Below are 24,130 nucleotides of genomic sequence, written 5' to 3' on the forward strand. Positions count from 1 at the left end.
TACTCACTGACTGGATACCATGTACCTGTACCTCATTGCTGAGTGAGCACTGTTTGCGCCTTTAATGCCAAATATGCATTTGTTTTTTTGTATGTACACAATAAAAAAAAAAGAAAAAAAAAGATGCCTTTTAAAAAAAACAGTCTTTAGGGATAATTACATGAACTTCCTGTCCAAAGGACCCAACAGGCAGAGAGTGTGTGCAAATCTCCTATTGGGTCCCTTTCACACTGCCACAACTTAAAGTGTAAGTAAACCCTCATATCGGTTTCAGCCAAGGAAGCTGCCATCTTTGCCTCTGTTTAATCTACAACTGCCATGATGCTACACATGTGATCAGTTATAACACCAGCCATTGGATGGTTTCTCAGTTTGGTTGAGGGCACAACCAATTGGAGTGTTACATTTCTGGCACGCGCCGGAAATGAAACTGTTTTATGGATGGGTTTACTTTGGCTTTAAGTTGTGTGATGCCTGTCTATGGACCTCAGCTCTCATGAAAGTCGGACCAAAGTAGTACAAGGACTACTTTGAAGTCGCACATAATCATATATGGATGTTTATCATTGCATTAACGTTGCAGGACAAGTCACTCAAGTGTGAAAGGGGCCTTAGTTGTCACTAGAACAGGTTTCTGAATTGCAAGATTGGCCTCCATCTCCTGCTTGGTGATGGCTCTGAGTTTTCCCTGGTCAAAGTGACAGTAATCACGAGGACAAATGGGGTAAATCTACACCAATGCAAACCTAATCGGAGGGTTAAAGAGGAGGTCCACCCTAAAATGGACCTTCCGCTCATCGGAATCCTCCCCGCCCTCCGGCGCCACAATTGGCACCTTTCAGGGGGGTGCAGTTACCTGGATAATCCAGGTAACTGCACCCACTTCCGGGATAGCTCTCTGCCTTTCCGCAAGTGCCCGCCCCCTTCCGCAAGTGCCCCGCTGCCTGCTGGGAAACACACAGATCCCAGAGGCAGCGGGGACCGTCCTTATTGCGCAGCGCTACTCGCGCATGCGCAGTAGGGAACCGGGCAATTAAGCCAAAAGGCTCCATTTCCTGATTCCCATACCCAAGATGGCGGCGGCAGCACCCGAGTACCGATCTAGAGATCGGCTTCGGGTGCCGACATCGCGGGCGCGCTGGACAGGTAAGTGTCACTATTTTAAAAGTCAGCAGCTGCAGTATTTGTAGCTGCTGGCTTTTAAAAAAAAAAAAAAAAAAAACGCGGAGTCCCGGCGGACTCCCGCTTTAAGCCATTCCTTACTATCTCCAAGTTCTGGGGGAATAAAATTAAATCTTTTGGCTTTAGGTGCATTTTAAGTGTCATCATAGTATTACATGAACTATGAAATGTGGGGTCCAAGCGATGAGTGACCCTTTATAGAACAGACTCCCCTCTACATGAACTGTGTAGAGTGAAATTCTCTCAAGTTGTATTGAAGAGAAATCTCTAGAAATCTGTTGTCTATAAGTTTATGTGGTGGAAACAGCCCCCAGGATGTGTGTTCAGGGCAGGTTATGGAGTCCTTGCTACAAAGAAGTGTATGAGGGAAGTACACAGCTGTTTCCACATTCTGCTCATTTGCAGCCTTTGTTTGCACATCCAGCAGCAGAGGTTTTGGATGAGAAAAGGATAGTTTCCATACAGAGCCCAGATAGACTTGTCACTTTTTCCACCCTCCGTATAATCAGATTTTCTCGTTTCCCTTGCTAACCATTTAACTGCCACAAATGTTCGCTACATCAAATCATGCAATCTGTATGGCTAGAAGATCGCCAGGCATTGAGTGATTTCAATAATAGTGAATTTTATAGGGGCTTGGACAAAAATGGTGCTTTCATTGAGTGTATATATTTTGAAATAATACATTATTTTTTTTTATTATTATTATTATTATTATAGTATTTTTTTTTTTTTTTTTTTTTTTTTTTTCTTACCCCACCCTGAAACACGTGCTTTTTTTCCTCTGTTGCAGATTGCTGGTCTGAACAATCCCTCACTAACCTCTGTAACTATTGACATTGGTGAGAACTTTTATCTTCAACGCTCACAACAGAGGCACTGAATCGCAGCTTCTTTACCCTTACTTTCCCTGGCAGGGTCTTGGCAGCCTGCCAGCCTTCTAGTGTAAAAACAAACAGCTGGCATTGTAAGCTGGTAGATATTGACTGAAATCAACTTCAGTGTGTTGTGATTTTATATTTTTTCAGGATGAAATACTTCACAGTATATGCAGCTAGAAGGGTTGGTGAGTAAGGGTCGACCACTATCAAGTGCCAATATTCTGTATATCACCTACCGCCCAGATGCTGTATGTCACTTGCCACCAGATGCAGAGTGTCGTTTCCACTGATGTCCTCTCTCGGTAGGAGAGGGAGAGCGTTCAGTTTTAGGGTAAATGCATCTATTCTCTCATTAGATGTGAGAATCCAAACGGGGTTCCCTCAATTAGCTGCAGGAGGCAGCTCTGTTTAAAGCAATGGGAGGCTACTAGATCCTGCAGCTAATCGCGACCACTCACACGTAATCTCTTAGGCAGCCATTACATATTGATCGCCCCTGGACACAGACAGCCTTGGCCATTCATTTTGGCATGGTTTTTGGCTGGAGTTCTGCTTTTAAATGTAAATTTTCCAAAGAGAAATTATAGTATAGCCATAGTGGAAAACCTTCCTGAAAATGATGGTTGCTTTGCCTGACTGTAATGCTGATCATCTGGCTCCAATACCGAACTGTAATGGGTAGGGATAAGCACAGGTTTGGCTTGAACTTGGGTTCAGGCCAAACAAGAAGCAAGCTGTGTTTCCTGCAATGTTGATGCCCAATCAGCCGTGGCCAGGCATGTGTCACCCCACAGCTGCACACAACAAAGGGGGGCTGATCTTTGAAATAAGATATCATAAGGGATGCACTTTTTTTTTTTTTAAATGGGTTGTCAGAGCCCCTAGACCAGTGATGGTGAACCCCAGATGTTTTGGAACTACATTTCCCATAATGCCCATCTACACTGCAGAGTGCATGAGCATCATGGGAAATGTAGTTCCAAAACATCTGGGGTGCCCAGGTTCACTATCCCTGCCCTAGATGGACATAATGAGACTGAGGAATAAAATGCAGCCATTGGGCACTTTGAGAACCTAAATATGTAACTAGCAAATATGGCTGCCCTATGTGTATATAGAATTCCAAACGTGTGTGTATCTATCTATCCTTCCTCCCCCCCTTATTATTATTATTATTATTATTATTATTATTATTATTATTATTATTATTATTATTATTATTATTATTATTATTATTATTATTATTATTATTATTATTATTATTATTATTATTATTATTATTATTATTATTATTATTATTATTATTATTATTATTATTATTATTATTATTATTATTATTATTATTATTATTATTATTATTATTATTATTATTATTATTATTATTATTATTATTATTATTATTATTATTATTATTATTATTATTATTATATATTTTTTTTTTTTTTTTTTTATATTGAAACCCACAACGGCGAACATAGATCATTACATCTATTTCGTAGGCTGATTAAAAAACGGCAGATAAAGAATTGACATATATCCCGAGATCGCCCTTACTAATTTTCCATTTGCAACAATCTAAAAGTGGAAATAAGGGACGAAAGAATAAAAAGTGGGAGAAGATGAGAGAATAAAGGGAGGCCAGAGATGAGGTGTGTGTGTGTGTGTGGGGGGTGGGATCCGAGTGGCATTTGCTCAGGACATCCTGGGTGTCTAATAGAGTACATGCGTTTTTTATATCATGCTTCAAGAAGGGTCGTTTCCCTCTGCAGAAAAGACAAATTTATTCCAAAGTCCCCAAGTTTTAGAGGGGGTGTGTGTGTGTGTGTGTGTGTGTGTTTTTTTTTTTTTTTTTTTTTTTTCTTGTTGGTGTTGTGCAGTAAGTACTAGATCCTCCATTCTATTAATATCTTCGACCTTACGAAACGTGGAGAATTTTTTATTTATTTTTTATTTTTTCTCCTCCGCTGTGTATCTTTTGTGTTCTATCTTGGCTGCCCTAATTGCACCCTTACATTTCTTGTTGTATTCTTTGTAAAGTTTGAATGCTGATAGTGATCACAGGTCAACACAAGGCTGAGGGATCATCGTTTCTTAAATTGCCTCGTATTTCCAAATCCGTGATCAGGTCTGTATTGTTGGTAATCAATAGGTCTAGTAACTGTTTTTCTAGTTGGTGCATCTACCGTCTAATCAATGAAATTGTCTTGCAAGACATTTAGAAACTGGCGAGCCTTAGACTAATACGCGGTTCCTTCCGCCTAGTCTGTCTGGATAATTTAAAATCCCCCCCCATGGTGATGACACTTGCCATCCTTCCCGCTAATCCAAATTGTGCTAGGAGGTCTGTTTCCCCCTCCTCCCTCAAATTAGGGGGCCTAAAGCATACTCCTAGTATTACTTTTCCCCTTGGTTTCATCCCTTTTTTGGAGCTCTACCCATAAGGCTTTTACCTCCTCCCTAGCTCCCTAAGTGATGTCATCTCTCACATTCTCCTATACATTATTCTTGCTATACAGGCATACCTCTCCCCCTTTTTTACCCTCTATTCCTGCACTAAAGGGAATAACCTTGAATGGTTGCCACTTGCCAGCCAATCATGAGAGCTGTTGTACCAAGTCTCTGAAATTCCCACAAGATCTAAAGCCTCCTCATTCAACAGTATCTCTAGTTCTCCCATTGTCTGCCAGGCTCCTGGCATTGAACATGCCACCTAGTTTAGACCAGTCACATACTGTCTTCTTATTGGGTGTTCTGTGGTTGCAAATAGGACTTGTTGCTAAAAGTGGATACACTTACATTCTGCTATAAAATGTATATCCAATAAAAAAAAATTGAATTTTTCTTAAATGCAGCCCAATATGTATTCTGCTACATACTTTTGGTAACCGCCACCCCCCAACCCCCCCCCCCCGCCCCCCAATACCGGATTTTTTTTTTTCAATGGTAATGGCAGTGATCGGCAACTTTTAAAGCAGGACTGCGATATTGTGGCTGACAGTCTGATGCTTTTGTGGGAACCAGTGAGATATATACAGTGATCAGTGCTAGAAATATGCACTTTCACTGTACTAATGACACTGGCTGGGAAGGGGGTTAAACATCTAGGGCGTTCAGTTATTGGGATAACGTTGGATAACCTCTCAGGGACCCAAAAAAAAATGTTGGGATTGGGGAGGAAACTATCCCTTTAAGACTCCTAATGTATGGAAAACCGATCAGCTATACCATCGGGAAAGAAAAACTTGACCTTGAAAGTGTGTCCAGAGAGCAGAAAACGGACTCGGCAAACTGGCATCTGCTGGTAAACAATCAAAGAAATTGAAGAGAGAACAGGAGGGAGAGTAAAAAGAAGGAATTAAATGACAATGAAGAGTAGGGGAAAAATAAGCCCCACCCCACGGAATCCAAGACCACCGGTAGGCTTGACAATTTCCTATCAGTCCAGAAAGTGGAAAGGTGCGCCAATCGCTAGAAACTGATCCAACCAAGGCTGCAATGTCTTAGAAACGTGTCCTTGGTGCCCGCGAGTATCGCTGTAAGCTTCTCAAGAGAAGGTGTTTTCCACGCCTTCGTAATACTTTAAGTAGCTGTTACAATGTTTAGCTAAGATGTGTTTTTATTTTTTTTTTTTTTTTTTTTTTTTTTTTTTTAACTCCCAGGATGGGTTTATGACCTAAAGCTTCCCATGGGTCCTTGTGTATATTAGAATGAAATGGTATATAATCTGGTAACTTTCTCCATGGCAAAAAATTAAAACGTAAGTCTCGCCTAACAACATTGTTTTAAACCTTGTAAGACTATCAATGCTAAAAATACAGTATACTAATAACTGACTTATTAGAATATCGCTTATAAAACTGAAAATCTTTATTTTATTTTTTTTCTCTGTTTTGGACAACTTTTTAGCTTCTTTCTTTCTTCTGGGGAAGGCGTGATGGCAGAAATTCACATATGCTTGCTTTGGATCTCTGGATTTCCGCTGTCTCCAGGGCATGGATTGTGTTTCAGGGCTGTTGCTGGATCTCACGTTTCATGCTGGGGGGAAGCCCACTGGTCCTCTGTGTTGTACACCAGATGTTGTGCTGGGAAGGGCTCAGTAGTACACGCATACAAGCTCTCACACACTAGAATGGTTGGGATTCCCAGCTGTTACCTTGTTCTCCTGTTTCATGGCTGGAACTCATATGGACCTCTTGAGTGCCGCCAGGGTGTGTATTCTGCTAATGGAGACGCTGATGTGGCCTTTAAGTTTTCAATGTTCTATTGAAGCACTGAGTGCGCTCACTTCTGGGGCTATTCAATGTAAAGAATGTAGGATATGTCTATCATCCCTGTCTTAACTGTCACATTTCTTACTATTTCCTAAAGAACTGCAGAAATCAAGAGCCATTTGGATCATATATCTATGACTTAGAGGTGCACAGGAATGGAAAATTTGGTGCCGAAACCAAAAATTGAGGATGCACTTGTCCGAAAATGACTGATGGTGTGTGTGTGTGTATGTATGTGTGTATATATGTATGTGTATATATATATATATATATATATATATATATATATATATATATATATATATATATATATATATATATATATATATATATATATATATATATAAATAATTTTTTTTTTATTTTTTTTGTGCCTTTTTAGCTCCCTTTAAATTATGTGTATGTCTTCACTCTAGTCCATTGCCCTCTGCGTTTAAAAAATAAATCTTGCTGCATTTTTGGTCAGTTAAACTGCACCAAAAAACACACCTCCCCCGTAAAAATGCATCAGTAATGCACCCATGTTGCATGGTGGGGGTTTTTTTTTTTTTTTTTTTTTTTTTGAGTCCCATAACCTATGAAGAACACACCATAAGCGCGCTAAAATTGTGTGCATTTCCATTTATTGGCAAAATGCAATATTTTCCGGCCACCAAAGTTTCTGGGCATCTCTAGTATGACTGCTCACTCATATCTGTAGCTAGCTTTATTTAAACTGGAAATCAAATGTTGTATATCTTTTTAATGGATGGGCAATTTCAGTGACTGCAGAATCTGCTTAGTCACAGAAGGTCTACTTTAGCTGCAATTTGTGATCCGGAAATGCTCTTACCGTCCTCATACAGAGAGTGGGGAGGGTCAGATTTATTTGGATTGGGTGAGAATGTCTCTTAGTATATGGCCACTCTTACCACCATACAGGGTACATACTAGTGATGGGTCATATTTGAGCACCGCTTGTGATAATTTGAGTTTGTGTAGGAGTGATAATATTTACTTTGCCTAAACAGGGGTTGATTTACTAAAACTGAAGAGTGCAAAATCTAGTGTAGCTCTCCATAGAAATCAGTTTCTAACATCAGCTTTAGAGCTGCACAATAAATCGTTAAAAAAATCGCAATCTCGATTTCAACCTCCCTGACTATCTCTATTGCAGAGTTTGCTGATTTTGTCCAGTGGAGAGACTTATCTGCTCACTCAGCTGTCAAAAGAAAACCTCTGGGCAGTCTGCCAAGTTTTTAACATGAAACATTGTAACAAACTCTTCCTTCTTGGGCCCCTTTCACACGTGCGGACAGCATGTCCGTGTTTCAGTTTTTCGGATGAAATAAGGACATGCATCCCTATATACCCGATATCATTCGTCCCCCCGCTATGGTCCGATTCTGCAGAGGAAAATCCTATTTTTCTATCCATCTGCAGAGCGGTCTGTGTTCATCCCCCTTCCTTCTTCCTTTTTTTTTTTTTTTTTGGATGAACATGGATTTTTCAGCTCCCCCGCTGAGCAAGCGGATGTTCACGGGCGGATCATCGCGGATCCGTACCACGTGAAAGGACCCTTAGGCACATTTCACATGTCAGGTGGCTCTGTATGGGCGCTCCATGCAGGTCTATGGAGCATCTGATGTCAGCAGAGACATGTCCGCTGACATTCGATCCACTCCGCAAAATACAGATGGGTGCAAACCCTATCTTTTTATCCGTTTGGCAGACTGGATGAAAACGGACAGGCAGATCGTAATCATCCGATTTCAGAGTGCAGAGGTGGACTTGTCATGCACCGGATCAGCGGGGATCAACAGAGCGATCCCCGCTGAGCAAGCGGAGGAGTAAAAACTGATCCGTAGGTCTGAAAGGGGCCTTAAATGAAAGGGAGACAATCCAGCGTAAATGCAGGAAGTTTAACCACTTAAAGTCTAAATCTTTTTCTGATACTTGTTAAAATTAAAATCGTTATTTTCTGCTAGAAAATGACTTGGAACCCCCAAACGTTTATGTATATATTTTAGCAGAGACCCTGGGGACTAAAATTGCAGTTGCTGCAATATTTTATGCCGCTGTATTTGCCGAACAGTCTTTCAAATGCAATTATTATTATTTATTTTTTTGGGGGGGGGGGGGGAATGCACTTCAACAAACAAACAAATAAAAAAAAAAAAAAAGTAAAGTTAGCCCAATTTTTATTTTAATGTGAAAGATGTTACACCACGAGAATTGTGATCTATCTTCTAGGCAAAAAAATTGTGATTCTCATTTTAGCCAAAATCGTTTAGCTCTAATCAGCTTGTTCAATTTTTAAGCTTTGATAAACCTGAAAGCTGACTGTTTTCTGCACAAAGCTGCACCCAATTTTGTACACTCCTGTTTTAGTAAACCAAACGCTAAATGTCTTGCTGTTTGCCAGCCATTTTCAGGTACTTCCTTTCTACATGCATTCACCCCAGCATCAACTGAAGATCATTACTCAGGACTAGCATCCACCGCAATAAAAAAATATTTATATCTAATATACTTTTTTTTTATTTTTTTCCCCACTTATTCTTAGTATGGCCTCCCGTTGCCGTTCTTGTCTTCGCTCCCATAATTTCCTGGGATATCTCCGTCACACATCCCAGGAGACATGTCACTGAGGGCTGGCTGCAACAACCTAGGAGATGGGCAGGCTTCTGCTGACATCAGCGGGGAAAAAAATGGTGGCATGGGACTCTAGCTCCAGCATCTAAGTAGCGGATCACAGCAGAACAATGCTGGGTTCGCTGGACATGTGGGCAAAAAGGACAAAAAACATGGTGGGATTGGACATATTATGCAGTTAACATGCGCAAGTCAAGCTTTATTGTCAGTCTACTACAAGTGAGGACATATGGTAGAACAAAATGTCATATCTCACAAACATAATTTATAAATATACAAAGAATAAAACGCATGCTTTAGACGTGACATTCCATTCGGACCTCCTTCTTCCCCTTTTTTTTTTTATTTTTTTTTATTTTTTTAAGAATTGGCTTTGTTCTAGTTTATTGTTACTACAAAGAACTATTTATAATGTATTTTCTCCCACTTCTTCTTTTTTTTTTTAGGCTTATTAATGGATGCTTTCACCTAAACTCGTGGCCTACATAGAACTATGGCGTTGGATTCGTCATCTTTTGTAATACCAAGCGGTTTTCAGCACTTCAACAATCAAAATGTAGACACTGGGCAAGAAGACCCTTTTGAAGATTTATGTAGCCTGGAAAACAATCGGCATTATGATGTGGTTCCCACAGTGGTTAGCTCAATATGCTGCCTCTTTGGCCTTGTATATACCTTTTTTGGTAAGTGGCAAAAAAAAAAAATATATATAAATATATATAATCTCTTTAAAAAAAAATGGTGAAATGGTGTATTACGTGCTGTTCATATTCAGTCACTATGAGATTACTATTCTGCAAAATACCTGAATGATCCTGCTGTTCTCTGATTTCCCCTTTATGTCCAAGTCCCAAATTCAGCTAGGGATTTTGCAGAACATTGTTGGCAGCTCTGCACGTGTTCAGTTTTCAGTGAGCTTCTATGCTGAGTCATACATGTGGGCGTATACACAGTGGTAAATGACAGCCAACTCCCTCCCTTTTCCATTCCCACTCACCAGCTTAAAGATGGGGGGGGGGGGGGGGGGGGGGGCTGGATATCGCATGTAGATTGATGAAGGTTTCACCTCCCTTTTTATTCTAAGACACACCGGCTGGAGGAGCTTGACACAGCTCGTGGCTGGCAGAAATCCGGCCACACCATGTTGTTGCCAAAAACTAATAGATTTGACTTCAAAATATCTATTTGGATGACAATTGAAAACCGTTTTGATATTTATTTCTTCACTCTGTATTCCAAAGGCTATTTTTTATTTGAGTAAAATAATCAGTGGCATCTTCCATATAAAGAAGGGACAACGTAAATTTTTAATTTGTGTGTGTGTTTAGTATCACTTAAGTTGTATTAGTTGCTTTGCTGTTTACCAGCCGACGCTGGTTAGTTACCAGCTAACATTAGTTAGTGTGCATACCTTGGTTCCTCAGAAAACAATTTCTTCTTGGGTAGAACTTTGGCTATCTCCCTGGTCCCTCCGTAGGACTATGTGGGGAGCTTGCAGGTCATTGACATAAGTAGCTTATTTTATCTAGGTGTTCACAGATCATCTGTTGTCATTCCTACAGCATACGCTGCCCTACTGCCTGAAATATAGTACGTATGGTTATGGTTATTAGCCAATGAGTTTTTTTTATTTTTATTATTTAACTTTCACACTTTTTTTTTTTTTCTCCCCCACAGGTTATCGGTGCTTCAAAGCCATTATGTTTTTATCGGGACTGTTGGCTGGATCAGCAGTCATCTTTTTGCTTTGTTATAAAGAGAGAATCCTGGACACACAGCTGAGCCTGGAGCTAAGTGCAGGCATTGCCCTGGGCATCGGCCTTCTTTGTGGACTAGTCACCATGCTTGTGCACAGTGTTGGCCTGTTTATGACTGGTCTGCTTTTTGGACTTTTGCTGGCCATAGCCTGCCTGGTGGGCTTGGAGCAGTTCTATCATCCTCCCACAGCCTGGGTTCCAGTAGGAATAATGATGGGTTCTGCCATGCTGTTTGCTGTGTTGACTCTGCAGTGGCAGAAGCTCTTCACTGTGGTTTCCACTGCAACATTTGGAGCAGCTATCCTGGCTGTATGTACAGACTATTTCGTTGAGATGATGCTGCTGGTGCAGTATGTGTATGACAGACTCCGTTTAGAAGTCTCTTTCCCCCTCTGCTGGTTCAGCTGGGTGGTGCTGGGCATGTGGCCATTTTTAAGTGTACTGGGAATTGTAGTTCAGTGGAAGCTGACAGCTGAAGGCTTTTCTCATACTGATGGTAAGTACAGCTTTTTCATTAAATCCCTGTTAGTCTATGCACAACAACATCTTCTCATTTTCCTATTGACTCTTATATAGCCATGACTATATTTATGCTGCTATGCTGAGTTTGGAAACCCATTTCCCCCAAGCCTCCTAGAAAAATGTAGTAAAATTAGGATGTGTGTTTTTTTATTTTTATTTATTTTTTAAAATAAGGGAACACATTTTACATGTACCAATTAACCTGGCTATCAGACGCCAACATCCCAGGAATTGATAATTCTTGGAAGCAACAACAGAATGGATTTTAAAAGTGTCAGAACACATCAATTTTATTATAAAACAATATTAAAATGTACGTGTAAATGCATATTAAAGTCAAACGAAATATCATATACAGATTTTTAGGTTTTTGACAAGTGCTCTTCGCTCGACATGGTTTTTACTATCGGCTTCTTCAGGAGCAAGCAAAATGTTGTGTGTATTGTCACAACATGGATATTCCAAAGAGTGATTAGCAATTCAAATTTGAAATGATTGTTCAAAGTTTAAAAATGCAAGGAGCCAAACCCCGTTGGTATTAATAAGCCATAGGGGAACAAAATGAACACCAGAGGGATCCCACCAAGCATTTGAGGATCCCAAGAGGTATTTATAGTGCATCCAGAAAGTATTCACAGCACTTCACTACTTCCACATTTTTATGTTGCAGCCTTATTCCAAAATGGATTAAATACATTTTCATCAAATTCTACAAACCATACCCCATAATGACAATGTGAAAGAAGTTTGTTTTAATAAATTTTGAAAAAGATTTCAAATTAACGAAAAAAATCACATGTACCCAAGTATTCACAGCCTTTGGCATGACACTCAAAATTGAGCTTGGGTACATCATGTTTTCACTGATCATCCTCGATGTTTCTACAACTTAGAGTCCACCTGTGGTAAATTTGGTTGATTGGACATAATTTGGAAAAGCACACACCTGTCTACATGGGGTCCCACAGTTAACAGTTCATGTCAGAGCACAAACCAAGCCATGAAGTCCAAGGAATTGTCTGGAGACCACTGAGACTGTATTGTATTGAGGCTCAGATGTGGGCAGGGGGTACAGAAAATTTTCTGCAGCATTGAAGGTCCCAGTAAGCTCAGTGGCCTCCATAGTCTGTAAATGGAAGAAGTTTGGAACCACCAGGAGTCTTCCCAGAGCTGGCTGGCCAAACTGAGCCATTGGGGAAGAAGGGCCTTAGTCAGGGAGGTGACCAAGAACCCGATGGTCACTGACAAAGCTCCAGTGTTTGATCTCTTGTACAAAGACCCCAAATATACAATGGTAAAGCTTTATAGCTCTCTATAGCAGACTGTTGGACAATTTCAAAAGTTCAGAAAGCCTAGTTACATCCTTACAGATCTCTGTCCATCTACTACTATGTGAATGGCCTGGTGGATCTCAAAGATGTCTTTTCTCTATCCATATGCAAGCATCTGTTTGGCCCCCTTAGTGCATCAAGGAGATCATAGGTGTAGGAGTACTCTCCCCCCCCCCCCCCCCCCCCCCAAAGTAAAATGCTTGTGCCTCTTCCAGTAGGTCTTTTACTCCTGAGGTTGGGGAGGGTTTATAAAGATTATTTTGTTTATGATAATTTGGTTTTATATGGTGCCAACAGTTTTCACATCGATTTACATTATAAACAGACCGTACTATTATAATACCAGAGGGTTAAGGCTTCATGCACACGAGACGCAGATGCAAACGCTGCTGGACACATGTTGAAACCGGCGTTTAGAAACGCGCGTTTTGCCGCGATTTTTACCGCGATTTAGCGGCGTTTTACCGCGTTTGCGTCTAGAAGCGTTTAGTTAAGCTAACATCATAGACCCTGCCCAGCTCAAAAATTAACTATTTCAGCAATTTTGTGAGACCAGAGTGAGTAGCAGCAGCTGTGAGAGCTGCAGTGTACTTGTATTTAGCGTGTCACTTGCCACGGCACCTGCCACAAGTTGTGGATTGTCCACTTGCCACGTGACTTGCCACATCACCTGCCACGTCACTTGCCATGTCATCTGCCACAAGTTGTGGATTGTCCAACTGCCACGTCACCTGCCACAAGTTGTGGATTGTCCACTTGCCACGTGACTTGCCACATCACCTGCCACGTCACTTGCCACGTCACCTGCCACAAGTTTTGGATTGTCCACTTGCCACGTCACTTGCCACAAGTTGGGGATTGTCCACTTGCCACATCACCTGCCACAAGTTGTGGATTGTCCACTTGCCACGTGACTTGCCACATCACCTGCCACGTCACTTGCCACGAGATGTGGATTGTCCACTTTCCACGTCATCTGCCATGCCACCTGCCACAAGCTGTGGATTGTCCACTTGCCATGTCACCAGCCACATCACCTGCCACAAGTTGTGGATTGTTCACTTGCCACGTGACTTGCCACATCACCTGCCACGTCACTTGCCACATCACCTGCCACAAGTTGTGGATTGTCTACTTGCCACGTCACTTGCCACATCACCTGCCACGTCACTTGCCACGTCACCTGCCACAAGTTGTGGATTGTCCACTTGCCACGTGACTTGCCACATCACCTGCCACGTCACTTGCCACGTCACCTGCCACAAGTTTTGGATTGTCCACTTGCCACGTCACTTGCCACGTCACTTGCCACAAGTTGGGGATTGTCCACTTGCCACATCACCTGCCACAAGTTGTGGATTGCCCACTTGCCACGTCACTTGCCACGTCACCTGCCACGTCACTTGCCACGAGATGTGGATTGTCCACTTTCCACGTCATCTGCCATGCCACCTGCCACAAGCTGTGGATTGTCCACTTGCCACGTCACCAGCCACATCACCTGCCACAAGTTGTGGATTGTCCACTTGCCACGTGACTTGCCACATCACCTGCCACGTCACTTGCCACATCACCTGCCACAAGTTGTGGATTGTCTACTTGCCACGTCACTTGCCACATCACCTGCCACGTCACTTGCCACGTCACCTGCCACAAGTTGTGGATTGTCCACTTGCCACGTCACCTGCCACGTCACCTGCCACAAGTTGTGGATTTCCACTTGCCACGTCACTTGCCACGTCACCTGCCACAAGTTGGGGATTGTCCACATCACCTGCCACGTCACTTGCCACATCACCTGCCACAAGTTGTGGATTGTCCACTTGCCACGTCACTTGCCACATCACCTGCCACGTCACTTGCCACAAGATGTGGATTGTCCACTTTCCATGTCACCTGCCATGCCACCTGCCACAAGTTGTGGATTGTCCACTTGCCACGTGACTTGCCACATCACCTGCCACGTCACTTGCCACATCACCTGCCACAAGTTGTGGATTGTCTACTTGCCACGTTACTTGCCACATCACCTGCCACGTCACTTGCCACGTCACCTGCCACAAGTTGTGGATTGTCCACTTGCCACGTCACCTGCCACGTCACCTGCCACAAGTTGTGGATTGTCCACTTGCCACGTCACCTGCCACAAGTTGGGGATTGTCCACATCACCTGCCACGTCACTTGCCACATCACCTGCCACAAGTTGTGGATTGTCCACTTGCCACGTCACTTGCCACATCACCTGTCATGTCACCTGCCACAAGTTGTGGATTGTCCACTTGCCACGTCACCAGCCACATCACCTGCAACAAGTTGTGGATTTCCACTTGCCACGTGACTTGCCACATCACCTGCCACATCACTTGCCACGTCACCTGTCACAAGTTGTGGATTGTCCACTTTCCACATCACTTGCCACCTGCCATGTCACTTGCCACAAGCTGTGGATTGTCCACTTGCCACGTCACTTGCCACGTCACCTGTCACGTCACTTGCCACGTCACCTGCCACAAGTTTTGGATTGTCCACTTGCCACGTCACTTGCCACGTCAGCTGCCACGTAACTTGCCACAAGATGTGGATTGTCCACTTGTCACATCACCTGCCACATCCCTTGCCACATCACCTGCCACGTCACCTGCCACAAGTTGTGAATTGTCCACTTGCCACGTCACTTGCCACATCACCTGCCACGTCACTTGCCACGAGATGTGGATTGTCCACTTGCCACGTCACCTGCCACGTCACCTGCCACAAGTTGTGGATTGTCCACTTGCCACGTCCCTTGCCACGTCCCCTGCCACGTCACCTGCCACAAGTGGATTGTCCACTTGCCACATCACTTGCCACATCACCTGCCACAAGTTGTGGATTGTCCACTTGCCACGTCCCCTGCCACGTCACTTGCCACGTCACCTGCCACGTCACCTGCCACAAGTTGTGGATTGTCCACTTGCCACGTCACTTGCCACGTCACCTGCCACAAGTTAGGGATTGTCCACATCACCTGCCACGTCACTTGCCACATCACCTGCCACAAGTTGTGGATTGTCCACTTGCCACGTCACTTGCCACATTACTTGCCACAAGATGTGGATTGTCCACTTTCCATGTCACCAGCCACATCACCTGCCACAAGTTGTGGATTTCCACTTGCCACGTGACTTGCCACATCACCTGCCACATCACTTGCCACGTCACCTGTCACAAGTTGTGGATTGTCCACTTTCCACATCACTTGCCACCTGCCATGTCACTTGCCACAAGCTGTGGATTGTCCACTTGCCACGTCACCTGCCACAAGTTTTGGATTGTCCACTTGCCACGTCAGCTGCCACGTCACTTGCCACAAGATGTGAATTGTCCACTTGTCACATCACCTGCCACATCACTTGCCACATCACCTGCCACGTCACCTGCCACAAGTTGTGGATTGTCCACTTGCCACGTCACTTGCCACATCACCTGCCACATCACTTGCCACATCACCTGCCACGTCACCTGCCACAAGTTGTGGATTGTCCACTTGCCACGTCACTTGCCACATCACCTGCCACGTCACTTGCCACGAGATGTGGATTGTCCACTTGCCACGTCACTTGCCACGTCACCTGCCACGTCACTTGCCACGTCACCTGCCACAAGTTTTGGATTGTCCACTTGCCACGTCACTTGCCACGTCAGCTGCCACGTCACTTGCCACAAGATGTGAATTGTCCACTTGTCACATCACCTGCCACATCACTTGCCACATCACCTGCCACGTCACCTGCCACAAGTTGTGGATTGTCCACTTGCCACATCACCTGCCACGTCACTTGCCACGAGATGTGGATTGTCCACTTTCCACGTCACTTGCCTCGTCACCTGCCACGTCACTTGCCACGTCACCTGCCACAAGTTTTGGATTGTCCACTTGCCACATCACTTGTCACGTCAGCTGCCACGTCACTTGCCACAAGATGTGAATTGTCCACTTGTCACATCACCTGCCACATCACTTGCCACATCACCTGCCACGTCACCTGCCACAAGTTGTGGATTGTCCACTTGCCACGTCACTTGCCACGAGATGTGGATTGTCCACTTGCCACGTCACTTGCCACGTCACCTGACACAAGTTTTGGATTGTCCACTTGCCACGTCACTTGCCACGTCAGCTGCCACGTCACTTGCCACAAGATGTGAAATGTCCACTTGTCACATCACCTGCCACATCACTTGCCACATCACCTGCCACGTCACCTGCCACAAGTTGTGGATTGTCCACTTGCCACGTCACTTGCCACATCACCTGCCACGTCACTTGCCACGAGATGTGGATTGTCCACCTGCCACGTCACTTGCCTCGTCACCTGCCACGTCACTTGCCACGTCACCTGCCACAAGTTTTGGATTGTCCACTTGCCACATCACTTGCCACGTCAGCTGCCATGTCACTTGCCACAAGATGTGGATTGTCCACTTGTCACATCACCTGCCACATCACTTGCCACATCACCTGCCACGTCACCTGCCACAAGTTGTGGATTGTCCACTTGCCACGTCCCTTGCCACGTCCCCTGCCACGTCACCTGCCACAAGTGGATTGTCCACTTGCCACATCACTTGCCACATCACCTGCCACAAGTTGTGGATTGTCCACTTGCCACGTCCCTTGCCACGTCCCCTGCCACAAGTGGATTGTCCACTTGCCACATCACTTGCCACATCACCTGCCACAAGTTGTGGATTGTCCACTTGCCACGTCACCTGACACAAGTTGTGGATTGTCCACTCGCCACGTCACTTGCCACATCCCCTGCCACAAGTGGATTGTCCACTTGCCACGTCACTTGCCACGTCCCCTGCCACAAGTGGATTGTCCACTTGCCACGTCACTTGCCACGTCACCTGCCACAAGTTATGGATTGTCCACTTGCCACGTCACATGCCAGTCACCTGCCACAAGTTGTTGATTTTCCACTTGCCACGTCACCTGCCAGGTCACTTGCCGCGTCACCTGCCAGGTCACTTGCCACGTCACCTGCCACAAGTTGTGGATTGTCCACTTTCCACGTCACTTGCCACTTCACCTGCCACCTGCCATGTCACTTGCCACAAGTTGTGGATTGTCCACTTGCCACATCACTTGCCACCTGCCATGTCACTTGCCACAAGTTGTGGATTGTCCACTTGCAATTGCAATTGTTTAAAATATTTTTCTAATGGTTTTTCATCATTTGCAATCATTTTTGAGATTTTTAATGTAAAAAAAAAGGTCACCTTTAAAAACGCATATAAACGCAAACGCGGCTAAACGCGGTAGCGGCGTTTTGCCGCGTTTTGCGTCTGAAACGTGGAAATTTTTGTTTCTGAACGCATTTTTTTGCTTCTGGAAAAACGAGACTAAACGCAACTGCATAAAAACGGAAAAAAACGAGACTGTGTGCATGGACACATAGGATAACATTGAATGAGTTCAGGGGCAGTTGAAAAAACTGTCCAACTGCATCTGAACGCGCGTTTAACTGCGTCTCGTGTGCATGAGGCCTTAGAGTCCTGCTTTATAAGGGCTTACAATCTAATTATGCGTAGCAAGTGGTACAAAAGGTAATAACTGCGAGGGATGAGCTTAAAGAATTAAAGTTCAGTTATAGGTGGAGGTGGGATGGGCTTTTTTTATTTTTTTTTTATTCATTTCTTTTGACACGCGATTGGTAATGTAGCTTGGGGCAGAGTCGTGAATGGATTGCATATTGTAGTTAGTATTTTAAACTTTATTCATTGGACAATCAAAAGCCAGTGGAGATAATGGGGGGGGGCAGACTCTGAGCAGTTAGTAAGGTGGATAAGACCCCTTTTCGAATTGGGGCGGCGGTCCGTTAGCTGTAAAGTCCCTCTAGCTGTAACGGCGCTTTAACACTGTCATAGCGGTGCTTTGTGGCCAATAGTGGGGTGCTTTTAACCCCTGCTAGCGGGCCGAGGAAGGGGTTAATGGTGCCTGTTTTGCAGCGCTACCATAGCGCTTTGCAGCCACTTCTGCAGCACTGCCCATTCATTTCAATGGGCAGAGGTGGTGGAGGAGCAGTGTATACACTGCCTCAAAGATTCTGCTTGCAGGACTCTCCAAGATACTCATTCACTCCCTTGTTAAAGTGGCAAATTTTAGAGCTGTTATAAGAGGTGAATATGAATAAATGTATAAGTGGTGCACACGCGAAACTATGAGGTATCTCCAAAAACAAAATTTCAAGTATAAAGTGCAAAGTGTGTGCGCAATATACAAACAAGTCCAAAAACAATGAATACATTCAATAGTCCATATTCATTGGAAAAAGTGCAAAAAAAGAGCGATCTGCAGATAATGCATAATGACTTCAATGTCCAATGACGAATGTGCAAAAATAAAGTACAGTATTTCAAAAGTGGTAAAAGGTGAACTTCAATAAGTAATGTGTGGTTAACGCCACTAGCGTGCGTGATCCACCGCAGGGTTGCCCCAGCCTCTCGCCTCAAAGAAAGACCCAGATGGGTCTAATGACGCTTCAGGTCACTGTAGACCATTAAGAAATCCTCTCCTTGCATTATCTCGTAAGTTATAGGAAAATGGCAATGGATGAAGATGCAATATATTCCTTCTGGATAAATTCTCCTTGGGCTTCTCCAAACACTCATAAGAGAGGAAACAAGATTTCCTCCATAGTGGTAGTAATTCAAATAAAACGCATTTAATCATAAGTAGTCACTCGCACAAAATTTCAGTGGTCAGCATCAATCTATGCATGAACTTCCGGTCTAAGGCCACGACCAAAAATAGTACGTCGCCCAGCTCCTTTCCAAGGAAGGGAATGAGCCAGGAAAGAATATATTGTATCTCCTTCCATTGCCATTTTCCTTTACCGGCCACCTGCGGTGGATCACTGATGCTGGTGGAGATGTTAATTACACATTACTTATTGAAGTTCACCTTTTTTACTGCTTTTGAAATTCTGCACTTTATTTTTGCACGTTCGTCATTTGACATTGAAGTCATTTTGCATTATCTGCACAAAGCGCTTTTTTTTTTTTTTTTTTTTTTTCGTCTCTTCAGTGAATATGGACTATTTTTTAATGTTTTCATTTTTATTGGACTTGTTTGTATATTGCACATACTCTTTGCACTTTATACTTGAAATTTTTTGTTTTTGAAGTTTCCTCCATATTTGTTTTGAGTGTGTGTGCCCCTTATACACAATCAATATAGTGGGGACGCACATTTTTAAGTTGACTGCCACTTAATTGATTTGTTTATCGGGCTACTCCTATTCAGTTATAAGTGAATGTTATAAGCGTTTTGACAGTGATTTGATTTGTCAGGACAGGTTAGAATCTAGGATTGCAACTATTACAACTATTACCCTGACATGAGGGGAGGGATGATGGTTGTATTATTGATCTTGAAGGAAAAGTCAGGGAGGAGGACGTGGGGGGGAATATTACAAGCTCGCTTTTAGAGTTAGAGCAGAGCCTTGGAGGACCCATACAGAAAGAGGAAATGGAGAGGAGGAGACAGAATTGTAGGTAACGCTGAAGGTGTGTGGTGATAGGAGAACTAGGGAAGAGCATAATTATGGCAGCTAAGGCATAGAGTTTACTGAGGAGGAATGGGTGGTCAGCAGTATTTAAGGCCACGGCTCTCATATATGTATAGAGTAGTGGTAATTTTGGTTTTAGCAGTTGGTAAATCATTTGAGTTTATTTCAGTAGGGTAGTTTCTTGGTAGGGTTACATTTCTGTTTTCTATCCTGTTTCAGAAACCTCTCTTTCTCTCTCTTTCTCTCTCTTTCTCTCTCTTTCTCTCTCTTTCTCTCTCTTTCTCTCTCTTCTCTCTCTTTTCTCTCTCTTTCTCTCTCTTTCTCTCTCTTTCTCTCTCTTTCTCTCTCTTTCTCTCTCTTTCTCTCTCTTTCTCTCTCTTTCTCTCTCTTTCTCTCTCTTTCTCTCTCTTTCTCTCTCTTTCTCTCTCTTTCTCTCTCTTTCTCTCTCTCCAACCATGTGATGCTCATCTGTGCGCATTGAGGTTAACAAGGGTTAGAGGCTAATAACTGAGGTTGAGGATATAGTGACTTCCTGCTCTTGGGTTACTTTGGGCTGAAGACTGCACAAGCTCTAGACCTGTCTTGCTTTTAAATGACCTATGAAAAAGCAGGAGAATATGCTTTTAACAGTTGTCTGCTCACTGAAGCTTTGACCCTGCTTGTTGAAGATGTATGTTTTTTTTTTTATTTTTTTATTTTTTTTATTTTTTATTTAGTTTTTTCTCTGTGTAATTGTCTTACTGTTCAAATATCTGTGGCTTTTTATAACCAGATGTAGAATGGTTTCATGTACACCTGTGTATCTTCTAATAGACATATCAGATGTAAGCTGACGTGGTCACCTTGTTTGCAGTAGAAAAGATCCGAGTGGTGAAGCAAAATGTTGTCATGTTGTCTGAATGGTTTTCCATTCCCCCCCCCCCCCCCCCCTTTTTTTTTTTTTTTTTTTTTTTTTTTTTTTCTTGCCAAACCATTAAAGAAAAATTTTTATTTCTGCAAGTTTCTTCTCGGAATCCCATTATTTAGCTTCAAGCTTCTCTTGCATGTCGTTTTTGAGAAAAATTGGATTCATATTTGGTGTTTCTAGTAGTCCTCACTGGTTTGTTACTTGATTTTGACAGTGATCATAAGCAGACGCCAGAAACGCCTCCAGCTCTTACGAATTCGTCAGAAAGAGGCCAAGAAGAAACAGAATGTTGCTTCTCAAGATGGGACTTACAGGCGGAAGGCCAACCCTATTAAAAGATACACTGGGGACATCCTCGCACCAGTAAGAATATATGTATTTATTTATTTTTTTCAAATTTATTTATAATCCTTATATTCCAAAAAAGGGTGGGAATATGATAATACAGATAATGACAGTGACAGTAGTGCAATATTAATCCAAGATTAAAATGAGACGAGATAATTATAGGCAGTCCCCGAGTTACGAAAACACCCGCGTTGCGAACGATTCCTACTTGCGAATGGCCTCAATGCTGACTGCTTGTACCCCACACTGGTCCTGGATACCTCCAAGCAGCTATCTTGCAGCGACGGACACATCCCACATTGCAGTACTGCATGGCCATAAGAGCCTCAGATAACATAACTGCATGCCCAGAAGTGCCCTGCACAGGCGAAGTTGCACTTAAAAATGCACTGTTTCGACTTGCACACAAATTCCTACCTAAGAACAAACCTACAGTGCCAATTGTGTTCATAACTCAGGGACTGCCTGTACTTATTTCACTGCAATAGTTATACACTATGTGGACAAAAGTATGAGGATACCTTGCCAAAGTATTGAGTTTGGGACAGTGTTATTGCTATATTGTAACTATTGTACTCCTCCAACCTTGTGGCAACTTTTCTGTTCCCGCAGGGCTGTCCCCCCCCTATGCACAAAACCAGGTTGGCCTGTTTGGTGTAGATAAACTTTAGGCTAAACTCGGCCTTCTGAAACTTTTTTATTTATTTTTTTGGGATGAATTTGCAAGCTAGGTCTTATCCTACACCGATACTGGATTCCCCACAAATGCTCTTGGTGAAATGGGCACAAATTCTCGCAGGCACACATTGTAAAATCTTATGTAAAGCCTTACTTAAGAAGCTAAAGCTATTGTTGCAAAGGAAAGAGCCAACTCTATAATAATGGCCATGGCTTTATAGAGGAATGTCCTAAAAGCTCATATAGAAGTGAAGGCCTGTCATATAGATGCGATGCTCAGGTAACGTCAAACCTTTGACTATAAAGTGTACTGTATATAAAGCTTTCTAGAAAGATGTTTTCAGTGAAATATAGACATGTAATTCCCATGTGAGGGTTTACGCGTGCAGGATTGAAAAAAAAATCCTAAAATAAAACGCACAAACATAATTACAGCAATAGTCAAAAGGGTGCTATGGTAGCTTTACAAAAGCTATAGGACAATCCTAATACACATCTGTTCTTGCCTCCTAATTCTCTTTATTGGCAACTTATTTTGATGGGTGACCTTATTGGCCAATAAAAAGGCTCAAAACATTGAAAAACCCAGAGCAAGCTTAAATCATAACTATAAACTCCACATCTCAACTGTTTCTCGGAAAAAATGTTCAATGACAAAATTTAAAGTTACAAAAAACTTTGTTGCCACATATTGGCGATTTTCACTGATTTTGTTTGGTAGCACTACGAGTGACAGGTGACTTCCTATCTGCTGCTAGAACAAAATAGAGTCGCGCTGAGTACTTCTCAGCTATTCAGGAGAAGATTCACGTTTCATCAATGAATGCAAGGCTTCTTCTAATTGACTGAAGTGGATCGTAGCATCGTGCACCCGCCTCACCACCTCAGCCAGTCGGAGGAAACCTTGTATCAATCGATACTAAGGGCTCATAGAGATGAGTGATTTTATTTATTTTTTTTCTTGAATGCAAGAAAAAAATAACAGAAGCATGGACAGCAGTGGTAAGACGTACACAATTCCAAAGCACAAACATCCTGGTAGCACCTGGGTGGAAGATGCAGTAAACAATCCCAAGCTTAGGCCTAAACAAAACATGTAAACGCTCCTGGACAGGGGGGCTAGATTACACTCTAAGACCTCCAATACCAGTCAGACAATTTATACCAACCCAGATGAGCAGTAATTATCGCATGACCATACATTGCAGTGATGCACCCAATTTTTGTTTTAGAAAGGGGGAAAGGGAGGGAGATGAGCGATAGGCCGGGCCCCTGGCGATCAGGGCTTACATTATCAAGGACAAGTAATTTCCGGGGAGGCCCGCCACCCAACCACATCCTCCATAGACTAACCGGCAGTGTCTGATAGCGAAAGAACCACCAGAGAAAATGAAAAATAGGGGGGAAGGGGGGTATTTGAAAAGGGGATTACAAGGGTGGACAAGGGGAAGGGGGGCCGAGAAGAGAGGAGTGATTTTTAAAGTGGTTATAAAGCTTAAACATTTTTTACCTTCATGCATTCCTTGTTTTTTTTAATATAAAAAAAATGTGTATACACACACACACACACACACACACACACACACACACACACACACACTTACTTACCTGAGTCCTCATTTGATCCAGTGCTGTGCACATCTGCAGCTCTTCTCTCTCCCCACTTCTGGTCTCACTGATTTTGCTGAGTCCATTAGCTCCCGCTGCTGTCAGTGACCTGCGGGCTGGGTCAATGGGCGCAGCAGCAGGGCTCGGGAGCAAGCATGCAGTTGTGCCCTTATGGGAAGCTGCTTCCCCTGGGGGCACTGGACAGAGAATGGGCCTGAAGCATTGGGGGTGGTTTTGTGTCTCTTGTACCTGATCTGTGCAATGGAGCCTCTTAGGTGAGTATAGAGATTGTGTGTGTGCGTTTTATTTTTTTCCCTTTTTATAATCGCTTTAAGCCCATCCTCTGTGCAGAGCCGCTGGTGGATGCATGATGCAACAGCCCATAGAAGTGAATGCACACACAGCAGCTGCACGGAGACACTTGTATGTCAAGTTTGAAATGTGGGCAGGAGCG

At 43.2% G+C, this 24,130-nt stretch overlaps 1 protein-coding gene across 3 annotated transcripts in view; it reads left to right on the top strand.

The window, feature by feature from the left end:
* Positions 1-24,130, top strand: part of LOC143983596 (transmembrane protein 198) — a 56,232-nt gene that overhangs the window by 26,536 nt on the left and 5,566 nt on the right. Inside the window, exons 2-5 of one of the 3 annotated variants that reach the window (XM_077483446.1) lie at positions 1,976-2,024; positions 9,415-9,651; positions 10,646-11,221; positions 21,257-21,405. In XM_077483446.1, coding sequence (XP_077339572.1) covers positions 9,462-9,651; positions 10,646-11,221; positions 21,257-21,405 — 915 coding nt within the window. In that variant the 5' untranslated portion in view covers positions 1,976-2,024; positions 9,415-9,461. Of the gene's footprint in view, positions 1-1,975; positions 2,025-6,431; positions 6,550-9,414; positions 9,652-10,645; positions 11,222-21,256; positions 21,406-24,130 lie in introns of all 3 variants that reach the window. The other 2 variants (XM_077483444.1, XM_077483443.1) reach the window with 2 other exon arrangements.

Source organism: Lithobates pipiens, unplaced genomic scaffold (genome assembly GCF_037356315.1).
Source record: "Lithobates pipiens isolate NorthernLeopardFrog02 unplaced genomic scaffold, aLitPip1_a1.2 Scaffold_16, whole genome shotgun sequence".
Classification (NCBI taxonomy): domain Eukaryota; kingdom Metazoa; phylum Chordata; class Amphibia; order Anura; family Ranidae; genus Lithobates; species Lithobates pipiens.